The following is a 12,066-nucleotide window of genomic DNA, read 5'->3' as shown; positions in this document are numbered from 1 at the left end:
CATCACCATTACCATCATCATCATCACCATCATAAGATCAACTTCCCAGTGACTGGGGCAAGTCACTAAACTTTGTATATGAATTTCCTCTTCTAAGTTTAACCACATGCTCATTAAGATCACTTTTGGCACTGACACCCTCTGGTTCTCTCCATGGTGTGTCTTACCCACTCTCTTTATTAGTCACAGAAACTTCTGAATCCCAAACTGGTTTTCTCTGCCAACCAATGCACGTTTGGACCACTTTCCCAAACCAACAAGAGCTGTGTGCTGAGGGCACTCAATTGTGTGTGTGTGTGTGTGTGTGTGTGTGTGTGTATTATAATTAGTTTAAAGAAAATTAAAATTAAATTTGACCAGAAAATTAAATCCTGTGCAAATGCATCATGTAATACTGTTCAGAGGCAAATGGAAATATATTTGCACTATCTGATGTTTGAGATTATCCACACAAGAGCTTTCATCCATCAGAATATCTAGCAAAGAGTTAACGGAAAATCTGATAATAAAACGGCGAGTTCTGTGTACCACCTTGTCGTAGGATCCACTGTCCTTTTTGGATGGGAGAGCAGGACAATGTGAAATGAGAAGTTGAGGAAAATAACAGGAGTTGGAATGAGGTGCCAGAGGAAGGCAACCATAAAATAACTGCAAATACAGAGAAAAAAGGTGTGAAGAACATAGAATACAATTACTCTAGTAAATGGCATTCACAGAAGGCAACCATTGGCGTGAGAAAAGGAAAACATATGGAGACTATACACACATATGTATATTCATAAGTATCACTAATAGATTATACAACAAATTGATAGCATTAGGTGCCTCCAAGGAGGACAGATGGGTGACCGTGGGAGGCTAGGGGTAGAGAGATTTTTTTACTGGACTGTTTACTCTTTTGTCCTTTTTGACCATGTGAATACATTGCTGATTTCAAAATGGGTGGTCGAAAAGTTATTCCATAGGGTGAGCAGAGAATGACCCTGAAGTTGGAATCTGGATTTTGGTCCTGTGTTTCTCGGTATCCACCTGTGTGATTTATAGCAAGCCACTCCCCTCTCTGGACCTCTGCTTTCTACTCTGAGAGTGAAAGGGTTCAATTACATTACATCCTCCCATCTTTCAGGATTTGCTATTTACCATGCAGCACAGTGCTTCAGCAGAACATGAACCTACCAGCCCTCTGCTCTGGACCTGGTCCTTTCGGTCCCGATCTTTCTTCTGGTAGTTGTGGGCCCCTGTTTGCCTTCTTACCTCTGGGATTTAGTGCTGGTGAAGGATGAGCAGCTGAGAGCTTGAACTCCAGTAAAATGCGGATGACCAAAAATGCAAAAAAAAAAAAAAAAAAAATCTGGAGAACCTAAAAAGGAGCCCAGAAGAAGAGAGAACCAGGAGGGGCCAAGTATAAAATAAGAAAGCCACGGAAGAAGCGGGAGAAGCAGTGGAAATGCTGAAGCACGTGAAAAGGTAAAATGGAACAGCAACTCCAGTGCCAGCCCCATGGAGGGAGGCTGGGATGGATGGGAAAGGAGGCATGCAGTGACCAAAACCCTGGTGAAGTCCTCCTTGCCCTTTCCACCAGTGCAGGAGCTCCCACCATGACTACTGGACATTGGCTGAGGTCCTGTGACAAGCAGCCACCTCTATGCACCCAGAGGCCACCAGTAGCACAGGCTAAGAAGGTAGCAGAGGGGACTGCTAGGCTTCAGGCAGAGGTTGGGGAGAGGAGAAAGGGAGGAAAAGAAGAGAAGGAAAAAAGAGAAGAGGGGGAGAGAGGGAAGCAGACTGACAGAGAGCCCAGAGCAGTACAGAGACAGAAAAAGAAAGACAGAGAAAGAAGGAGAAAAAGCGAGCTCTTTACATTCACAGACAGAACCACAAAAGCACACCTGCCCCCTAAAAGCAGTGAACTCTGAGACTAGAAGGAGTGTTGACTCATCACCATGAGTCCTAAAAGGAAGTGTGCCCCGCATCCTAAGCAAAGACACCAAGAGCCCATCGTTACTGCCCCCTCTCCCCCCTCCACACCCGCCACATACACTAAATCCCAGGGGTGGAGGAGGGTGGCGGATAAGATCCCACGACCATCAGAAGGAAGATCAGGGCCCGGATGGACCAGGTCCAGAGTAAAGGGCTTGGTGGGTTCATACCAATGGGTATGGGACCATTTTAAAGATATCGACATCTGCGATCCCATCCCAAGAGCAGAAAGTACAGGAGAAACAAGTGAAGGAACTGATGGTGTTTAACCTGGAGAAGAAAGACTTTCTTGAAGAGTTTGCTAGAAGGCAGCCTACTAGAGCCCCTTTCACCCCTGACATACTTTGATTCTATAAAGTATTTTGAAGGGTTCCCATGCGAAAGAAAGATCAAACTTATTTTGTGTGGCTCCCGGGGATAAATTAGGAGACATTTGCAAAGAGTCTGATTCCAGTTTGATGAAAGGAAGCTTTAAACACTGCCAGATGTTTTGGGATAGAATCAGTTACCGGTGGACTGTCGCTGTTCGGGTGTGTAGCAGCGATTCCAAAGAGCAGGGTTAAGTAGTACCTCTGATACTTTCTAATACCAAGCCCCTGAGCAGTAGAGATTGGGGGTAAGCAGGAATATCAGGGGACCCAGTGAAGCCCGATCAAGCCAACAAGTATTAGCTCCTACAACTGGATTATAAAAACAGAAAATCACATTGACCTAAATGGACCTTCCTGCCCAACAAACTCACTTAATGGGAGAAGAGCTTATATTTGGTGGTGGTGGTCACCCACCAGAATGTGGGCTGGCTGGCGCCCAAACATCGCACAGGAGGCCAGGATTCCGGGTGTGGAGCGACAGATGTTTTAGAGATAAACAGGAAAAGGGAAATTTTCTTAAAAGTTTATTATTGGGAAATCACAATGCTAAATGCACACTTCTTGGTGGATAGGTCACATGGGGTAACTCATGCACTGCCTCGTGAATTTGTTTTTCTGGCCAAGTGAGCCTGCAAGGATGGGAAAGCTAATTCACATGAGCTGTTGTGTCAGTGCAGCTGTGAGGGCTGAGATGGTATGGGGTAGGGTTTGAGAGCACAGGGGATGGAGCCAGACTACCTGCATTGAAAGGCTGCTCTCCTGATTAAGCTGTGTGGCTTAGGTTGAGTAACTCAACCTCTCTGTGGTAAGGCTTCCTCCTCTTCGAAATAGAGAAAATAACAGCATTTGCCTAGTAGGATTATTTTGAGGATTAAAAACTTAGAATGCTTATGACACTTGTTTTTAATGTAAGTCACTTAGAACAAGTCCTAGTGATTAGGAAGTCCTACATTTATGTTATTATTATTATTGTTATTATTTATCATAATACTTTTCAAAGAAGCATGATGGAGAAGGAAAATCTTGGACTTTGGAATGAGTTATTGCTGAGTTCAATTCCTGCTCTCCATGCCCTTGGTTCAACAATTGTAAAAAGAGGGCAAAAATACCCCCCCTGCAAGGTTGGAATAAGAAATTAAATATGTTTATGTGTCTGGTACAGTTGCCTGGCATACAGAAATAGTCAAGAAATCTTAGTTCCTTTCTCCTCTTCCCCATTTTGGTGTGTCTTATCTAGGTGCCAGGGCACTGTGCTGAGAGATAGAGACAAAAATGTGAATGAGATGTGGTCCCTGTCCTCAAAGGGCTCACGTCCAGAAGAAAAGCCTAGACACACACAGTGACAAGGTGCTATACAAAGGCTATGATGGAGGTATCAATCCAGTTACCTAGGAGGCAATGCTTCAGCTGGGATTTGAGAAAAGAGCAGAACTTCACAGAGCTGGTCAAAGTATTGGTCGAGAAAGCGGGGCGGGGGGGATTTCAGGCAGTGTGGGAAACGCACTGCATGCATGTGCCAAAAAGAAAGCCATCGATCACTTGGGATCGCTAGGCATCCCTGTGTCTGTCTCTGGATTTCTGTGCCGAGACCCCTGAAGCCCATGCAGGATATCCTTCCTCTCTCTGCAAAAGTGACCCATTTGGAGAATTAACAGTAAAAACCATGGCAGAGAAGACACTCAGGCAACCAAAAGCAGCATGTGTACATTTCAAGGGGGAAAATGCCAGGAAAGAAAAAGCCCACAACAGCTGAACAAATCAGAAACATACAAGGTCTTAAAGGTTTCTACAAGACAGACTTTCGTGCCACCCCAGGGCTATGATGCTGGAAGATGTCGCATGCTTGCCCTGGCTGCTTCATCAGTAATTTCACTGAGCTCACAAGGTCGCCCCACCTTGGTCTGGATATGTGTCAATGTGGCACCCCCCCACACACCAGCCTAGGACTGCTGGGACCAGGCTGAAGCACTGGTGTGTGAGCCTTTGTTAGAGGCCCCATAAAACTGGCAGATTCAGAACCTTCCCCCCAAAGCTAGCAACAGATATCTTCAAGGAACCGAATCCAAAGCAGAATTTTAGCAAAGCCCAACTTCTATAGCTTCTTCCCCAGGTGAATGAGAAGAGCCTCCAGGAGTGTGTGTGTGTGGGGGCGGGGGGGGGCTCAGATATCCCCGTCTCCAGAGACCAGATGCAGGGGCTGCCATGCTGACATATACCTTCCAGGTCAGTGGGGAGGGAAAGCCCACCCAGCACCGCTCAGACACCTGATGCTCATTCAACAGACTTACCTGGACCACCTCTAATAAATCATCACAAAATGGGTGAAACGCCTCTCCAGGCCCAAATTCAAATCCTCCAAACTCCAAATCTCCCAGCTTCACTGGAGTGCCCTCCCACCCTCAGGATCCCTTCACATTGTCTCTCCCCTCACCGCCACCATCACAATCTACTCTCTGGAAAATGTCTACGGAACTCCTTTATCCCAGGGAGTAATAATGCTGGAAGTGTTACCCATCCAGTGAGGCCTCAGTGAGTCAATTATTTGGGAAATACGGGAAGAGACCTACCATACACCACGCGGGGCAGGCAAAGAGCAAGACCCCAGCCCTGGCCTCAAGGCGCCTGGCCCAGAGAGTGCAAACTGCAAGGCCCCGTGGCGCAGTCGAAAGAACCAGGGCTTCGGGGACCTGGGTGTAGAATCCTGATCCACCACTTAGGGGCAGTTTGACCTTGGGCAAGTACTTGGCCTCCCAAGTCTAGTGTGAAATGGAGTTAGCAGTACACTGCATGCTTCACCCATCCTCCCAAACACGCCGAGGCAGAATATTTTAAAAAGCTAAATGAAAGTGTCCAAAAGTACCCAGGGCTTAGTGGCAGACCCTGAGCCTGTCCAGGAGGGAAAGGTGACATCATCAGCCAACCAGCTGTAGGAACCCCGCCATGAGAATGGCAGAGATGGAGTCTCCTGTCCACGGAAGTCATCCTCCTCCCTGCCGCCCACCCAGGAAGGCTGCACTTGGTGGACTGCGCCAGGGCTGAGCAGCGCACCCAACCGGGGAAATGGCTGGAGGACACCGGAAGTTGCTAACAGGCCAGGGGCAGGGCTGCCCCACCGAGCCCAACCTGCCAGAGACCCAGTGAGTGTTCCCCGCACCTCAACACACATACTCATTTACACAGCACACACACACGCAAAACACACCAACCACACACCACATCCAGAAACCCCGATATCCACCCACACGTCAACACGCCCGTTCACGCCTCCCACCGCCTACATGCACACTTACACACACGTAGAGCATACAAGCCATCACTCTGTCCTACACACACCACACACCTTCAGAGAGCCACAGCTCTGCACATAGGCTCACATTCACCAGATACACAGAAATGCCCGTTCACACGCACACACGCACACTCAGTGCATGACGCCCCACTCACACACTTGCTCAAATGCTCACACTAGACAGCGGCTCAGCTTGTCGACAGTCCAGACCGCACAGTCCGAAGTGTGCTCACACTCATGCACACGCGGCCCACATAAACGCAGCGTTTCTACTCCACATCTCTCCCGCCAGCGCGGCACGTCTGTGCAGCTCATCCCCCCCACCCCCCACCCCCCGCCGCCGGCTCCGGCAAAACGCTTCCCGCTCGGTGTGCAGCGGCCACAGTGGCCAGGAATTAAAATGCAGCCAGGAGGGGCCGCACGCGTCAGCACCGCGTCTCCGCGAGCGCACGGCGCCCGCCGCCGCCGCCGCCGCCCCGCCCGCCCGGAGCCGCGGGGCTGGGAGTCTCGAGACGAGCCGGGCGCGCGGAGCAGCGAGTCCGGGTCACCCCCGAGAGGTGTAGCCGGGGCTCCTCAGTCCCCAGCTCCGGGAGCACCGGGGCAGGAAAAAGAAGAGGCAAGGCACGGCGAGACCGGGCTTTTCTGGAGACTCGAGGCACTTCGGAGAGCCGCGGGAGAAGAGACACTTCCCTCTGGCCAGCACCCTTGAAGGAGCCCAGCGGCCAGCAGCCACTGGCAGGACCCTGAGACGCCCCCAGCCCCAGGCGAGGCGCGGCCTCTGGACTTGGGGGAGCCTTAGCAGGTCTCAGCCGAGCGCAGCCCGAGGAGCAGTGAGAAGGGTCCCGGAGGAAAGGGAAAGAGGGCAGCAGCCAGCTGGGCGACCGCTCACCCCTGTACACACCCACCCCACCGCCAAGCCAGGAGCCGCCGCGCGCCTCTGGGGGCGCTCGTGCCCCGGCGCCTTCCGCCCCGTGTCCCAGCACCGCGGGCCACCGGCCGGGCTGGTGGGGTCCTTGGCGGTGTCCGAATCAGGCATTGGTGGCCGAGTGGCTGCTCTCCCGGGACCAGCGTAAAAGCTGGGGTTAGGCGGAGCCAGGGGGACTCAGCTCAGGGTCCCCCGACATCCAAGACGAGGGGAGGCGGGCGCAGCGCCTAGGGACCGGAGAGGCGGCGCCCAGCGGGGCCCCTCCAGAGGTAGTGGCCGGCGTCGGGCGTCCGCCAGGAGGACTCGGGGCCAGGAGAGCCTGGGAGGCGCTCGGGGAGGCCCGTGCCAGGGGCGGCGGGCCGAGGCGGGCTCGGTCCCGGGCGGGCGCCCGCGGAGGCGGCGGTGGCGGCGCCGGGCGGGCATGCCGCGCCACCGGAGCTCCTTTCGGGCGCACGCTTCCCTGGCGCGGGCTGCGCGCAGCGGCTGCCGCTGCTGCTTCCACTGCTGCTGCGGACTCCCATGGCGGCTCCGCCCGGCCGGGGCCGCCGCCGCTGCCGCCAGCCGCGGGCTGAATGAATGAGCTGGAGTGGCGGAGCCGGGCGGCCCGCGGCCGCGCTCACCGGCCCGGGACGCTTCCGCATGGCCCGCGAGGAGCCGGCGCCGGCGGCGGTGGCGGCAGCCGGGCGGCCCCGGGGCGGCGAGCGCGAGCGCGAGCGGGCGCTGCAGGGGCCGGGGGTCGCCCGCAGGGGGCGGCCGTCGCTGAGCCGCGCTAAACTGCACGGGCTGCGGCACATGTGCGCGGGGCGTGCGGCGGCGGGGGGCTCCTTCCAGCGGCGGGCGCTGTGGGTGCTGGCCTTCTGCACGTCCCTCGGCTTGCTGCTGTCCTGGTCCTCGAACCGCCTGCTCTATTGGCTCAGCTTCCCGTCGCACACACGGGTGCACCGCGAGTGGAGCCGCCAGCTGCCCTTCCCCGCCGTCACCGTGTGCAACAACAACCCGCTGCGCTTCCCGCGCCTCTCCAAGGGGGACCTCTACTACGCCGGCCACTGGCTCGGGCTGCTGCTGGCCAACCGCACGGCGCGCCCGCTGGTCAGCGAGCTGCTGAGGGGGGACGAGCCGCGCCGCCAGTGGTTCCGCAAACTGGCCGACTTCCGCCTCTTCCTGCCGCCGCGCCACTTCGAGGGCATCAGCGCCGCCTTCATGGACCGCCTGGGCCACCAGCTGGAGGACATGCTGCTCTCCTGCAAGTACCGCGGCGAGCTCTGCGGCCCGCACAACTTCTCCTCCGTGAGTTGCCCTCCGCGCGGACCCGCTCCCCCAATCTCCCGAGTCGGAAGGCCGCCGGCCGGCTCTCCCCGCCCCCCGGGGCTGGACCCCAGGCCCCTGGCGGCGGCATCAGCCCACGAGGTCGAGGCTGAACCCACTCTTAGGTACCCCGAGTCTTCTCCAGGTTGTGGGGACTTGGACACCACTGCAGGAGGAGTCGCCTGGCTCCCCTGTCCCGGCCTCTCTCCTTGCACTGTCAGCTCCCAAGCCCCTCCGCTCTGCTGGTTATGGTCCCCTCCGGGAATACCAGTTCCCCTTCTCCCCCATCTCACCCCCCAGGTCCCCAGGGCTCCAGGTGGCTACCCTGTGTCTGGGATGAAGAGAGAGAAGCATGTCTTAAGTGTGGGCTTGTTGTCTTTGGGAAAACCAACAGGAAGCTCTTCAAAAACTGGGCCACTGCGAGAATCGTGTAGAGGCCCTAAGCAAGCTTGGGACCCTAAGCAGCTTATGGCTTGAGAGTTCCAAAACACTTCCAATCTAGGGGGACTTTGGAGGAAACTCCCAGAATACCAGCCATCGCTGCAGCAGTAGCTGGTTTGGTGGGAGAGGCAGCAGCCCCTTGTGCTACTTTTCGAAAGCGTTTGTGTCTTAAGCTACCTGGGGATTGAGCTGTGGCGGGCACCGCTGGGGCCCTTGACCCCCCAAGGTGTGAGTATGGGTCTTCCGGTCTAGGGGAACCAGCGCCCTGCAGTGGGGAAAGCAGCATGGCAGAGATATGATGTGAACCTCCATGGCCAAGAGAAGTTGTGCTCAGGGTTTGTAAACCATTTGCTGTTGGTTCCCCCAGGCTGGGGTCTGGATAACGCAGCTGTCGGACAGAAGGTTTCTGCCTTGTGTGGTCTGCCTAGGAGGAGTTCCGGTGGCAAGCCTCAGCGTGGCTGGAGCCTGTCCAGCCATTCGTGTGTAAATGCCCCTTGCGGGGGGTTGGGCTTTTCCACTAGTGCAGGGAATGTTGGTGTGTGTGTTTATTTGTAATGCTCTGATGGTGATTTTACCAGCGTTAGGCATCACTCCTGACAATCTCATCTATGACAATGCTTTTTCTGGGATGGTAAATAGATGCTCTGGTTCCAACAGGTGTTGGCACAGATGTCCATCAGGCCAGGCCTCTGATTGGCTGACTGGGCTAGTCCTCAGCTAGGATGGTGACCCTGGCTTCAGTCTTGCCCTCCTTGCTTTGCTTTAAGCCTGTATATACCGTAGCTGTGAATTATCCACTCCCAAAATATCCCTTGTTTCCTGAGCTTTTCAGCTGGCTTTTAAAGGATACCTACCTTGTGGTTTCCCCACCTTAGCAAGCAGGAGGTGCTGTTAACATATGCTTCTAAGTGACTTCGCCCAGACTTCAAACACAATTCTGAGCTCCATCCACAAAGGTGAAGAACCGAAGTTCGTTCGCGATCCCTTATTATTTATTGTTCTTTGGCTGACCACTAACTAGCAGCCCCTAGAGTTGGACTGAAGTTCAGTGTTACATTCAAGTACCAGCAGCTCCAACTCCAAAAGTCGTACAACACTTGGAAAATTCTGCACATCTGACAATGGCTTTACAAAGTGTGGATCGTGGGCTAACAGCCAGAATTCACTTTTGACACTCGCCACAGCCCTGCTTTGGCAGAATTTTATTCCCATTTTAAAGATGAGGCATATGAGGCTCTAAAATGCTGTCCAAAGCACAGAGCCAGCAAGCTCAAAGTCCAACTTTGCATACCACCAAATGTATCACACAGAAGCCACGTGGAACCTTCCTCTCTGATCCTGGACCTCTCTTCTATCAGAGGACCCCTGGGTAGCCCTCTAGCCCTCAGCCACCTCCAAATCCTATCCCTTCTGGGAGCATGGCTGGGAGAGTGGAAAGTGGGGCTGCCCCAGGGCGTATTAGCCTTGGCCACATGTTACGGGGCCTACAGAGCACGTAGCACCTGCAGGAGTCACCTGACCTCAGCCTCCCTGGAAGGAATGGCTGTGAGTTGACGAAAGCAGGGTTCTTCTCACTGGGGCACAGCCTTCTCTGAACGCCCTGTACCCTACCTTCCTGTGTCTGGAGAATTTGCAGGCCCACACCCACCGAAGCAAAAGTATTACCTCCATTCCCCAAAGGTATGTGTTCCTGGAGACTCAAGTGACCCCTAGTGGCTTCATATCATGGCCCTGTCCTGGGAGTTTCCAGCTCCTTCACATTTCATGCTGTAGTTTTTTCCCAGGCGCCTCAGAATTAAAGGCTGCCCCCCCCCCTATCCATGGAAGCCAAAAGCTATTTCAGAGGAGCCCCTAATATACAGTGGGCCCATCAGGAATACTTTCCTTTAACAATGCTACCCTGTCCCAATCCTTGGTCATCTTGGACGGAGTGACACTATAGTGTAGTGGTTAAGAGCATGAACGCTCAAGCTGAACTGATGGCTCAAATCCTGAGACTACCACTTTCTGTGTGCCCTTGGACAAGTGACTTAACTAACTCTCTGTTCTTTAGTTTCCTACTCCATCTAGTAGAGATAACAATAGTATATACACCACATCAGCTGTGCCTGTATTTGTATATAGGGGTGTGTGTGTGTTTACATACATATAGAGAGGAGGGAGCTCTTCAGACTGTGCTGGGTCCCTATAAAAATGTTGCCTTTAAAGGGCACCAGCCTCCTAAGTGGTCTTTGGCCTCCAGCTCAGTGCTCCCCGCCCTCTGCATCCACCCTCGGCACTATAGTCAGAGCAGTCTTTCTAGAGGTCCACTCAAAGCATAGCACCCCCTTTCTTAAAACCCTTCAGTGACTCACCTGTCCTGGGAATGAGGTCCAAGTTCCTCAGGCCTTATACCTGAGCCCGGTCTTATACCTGAGCCCGCCCTCTGGCCACGCCCTCTCTGGCACCACATATCAAGCTCTGCCAAACGGCTGACAGCAGATGGACCCCCGCTCCTCAGGCCTCTCTCTGCCTTCCTCTGCTACCCTAAGTGCACCCCGCCCCACCCTGCTGCTTTGTCTGCCTGGGGATACCTCGTCATCCTCCATCATCCAGCCCTGGGGTTTCTGCTGCTTTGGAGCCTTTCCTGACTACCCACCACTTCCCCTCATCACCAAACAACTGATGCCTTCCTCTTTTTGCCCTCTACCTTCCGTTTAGGTGTCAATCCTCACACGTATGCGTGTCACCACACCTCCTGGTCTGTGTGTCTCCCCCTCTGGACTTGAGTGGGAATCAGATCTGACTTCCCTGCCATCTCCGGCCCCCAACACAGAGCCCAATGTATAGTAAGTGCTAAGGAGAGATCTGGGGAATGAAGACCTTCCCCAGGTAACCCCAAGACTCCTTGTTGTCCTCCAAGACTCCTGGATTAATTTCTCCAGGGAACACCAGTGGAATGCATTTCTAATGAGGAAGTGCCACAGGTGAGGAGTGGGCTTCCAGGGGGACCAGTGGGGAGATGTGCCCCAAAGTCTCATTCTATCCGGTTGGTCTCATGGTCCGGAAATAAACCCGGCAGGGGAGAGCACAGTGTTGGGCAGGGGTGAGTCGGATTTTAGTCTGCAGGCCGTTCAGGATGTATTTGTTTGCAGCTCCTCTGTATGTTTGTCCCAGCTGTGCAAGGGTAAATCACTCAGCGGTCAGACAAAGCAGCTCCGCTTCTGAACGCCCGCTTGGTTTCCCTGGCATCAGCCATGGACCTTGGGCTCTGCACACTGGCCACTCTGGGTTTTCCTGGGGGTGGAGGAGAGCAGCCTTCCCAGTGGGCAGGATGCAGAACCATGAGGCCAGTCTATCTGGGTATGGGGCTTCGGAAGAGGGACTGAGGCTCTGGGGACAGGCACGAACAGAGGCCAGTCAGGTCCAAAAGTAAGGAGCAGTGATGCTCTCTGGGAGGAGGCACGGGTCAGGGGAAGCGTCAGGCGGACCTCAGTTTAAGGCTTTGGTTCTGCCTCTTTCTAGCCACGTGCCTTGGACAGGTGCTTCGCTCTCTGAGCCCCTGAGAGCTGGGAAGAAGATAACATGTATGCAGTGACCGGCCCCTGCCTGGACAGCATAGGTGCTCAATATTCAAGAGCTATTGTTTTATATATATATATATATATATTTTTTTTTTTTTTTTTTTTTTTCGGGTGGTACGCGGCCTCTCACTGTTGTGGCCTCTCCCGTTGCGGAGCACAGGCTCCGGACGCGCAGGCTCAGCGGCCACGGCT

At 54.0% G+C, this 12,066-nt stretch overlaps 1 protein-coding gene across 2 annotated transcripts in view; it reads left to right on the top strand.

The window, feature by feature from the left end:
• The window catches only part of ASIC2 (acid sensing ion channel subunit 2), a 1,003,339-nt gene that overhangs the window by 753,456 nt on the left and 237,817 nt on the right, over positions 1 to 12,066 (top strand). The window contains exon 1 of one of the 2 annotated variants that reach the window (XM_007101977.4): positions 7,142 to 7,852. The exons of the other annotated variant lie outside the window; for it this stretch is intronic. Coding sequence (XP_007102039.2) covers positions 7,142 to 7,852 — 711 coding nt within the window. Of the gene's footprint in view, positions 1 to 7,141; positions 7,853 to 12,066 lie in introns of those variants that run through there. 2 annotated transcript variants of the gene reach the window in all.

Source organism: Physeter macrocephalus, chromosome 14 (assembly GCF_002837175.3).
Source record: "Physeter macrocephalus isolate SW-GA chromosome 14, ASM283717v5, whole genome shotgun sequence".
Lineage (NCBI taxonomy): Eukaryota > Metazoa > Chordata > Mammalia > Artiodactyla > Physeteridae > Physeter > Physeter macrocephalus.
This window is presented reverse-complemented; position numbering and strand designations above follow the sequence as displayed.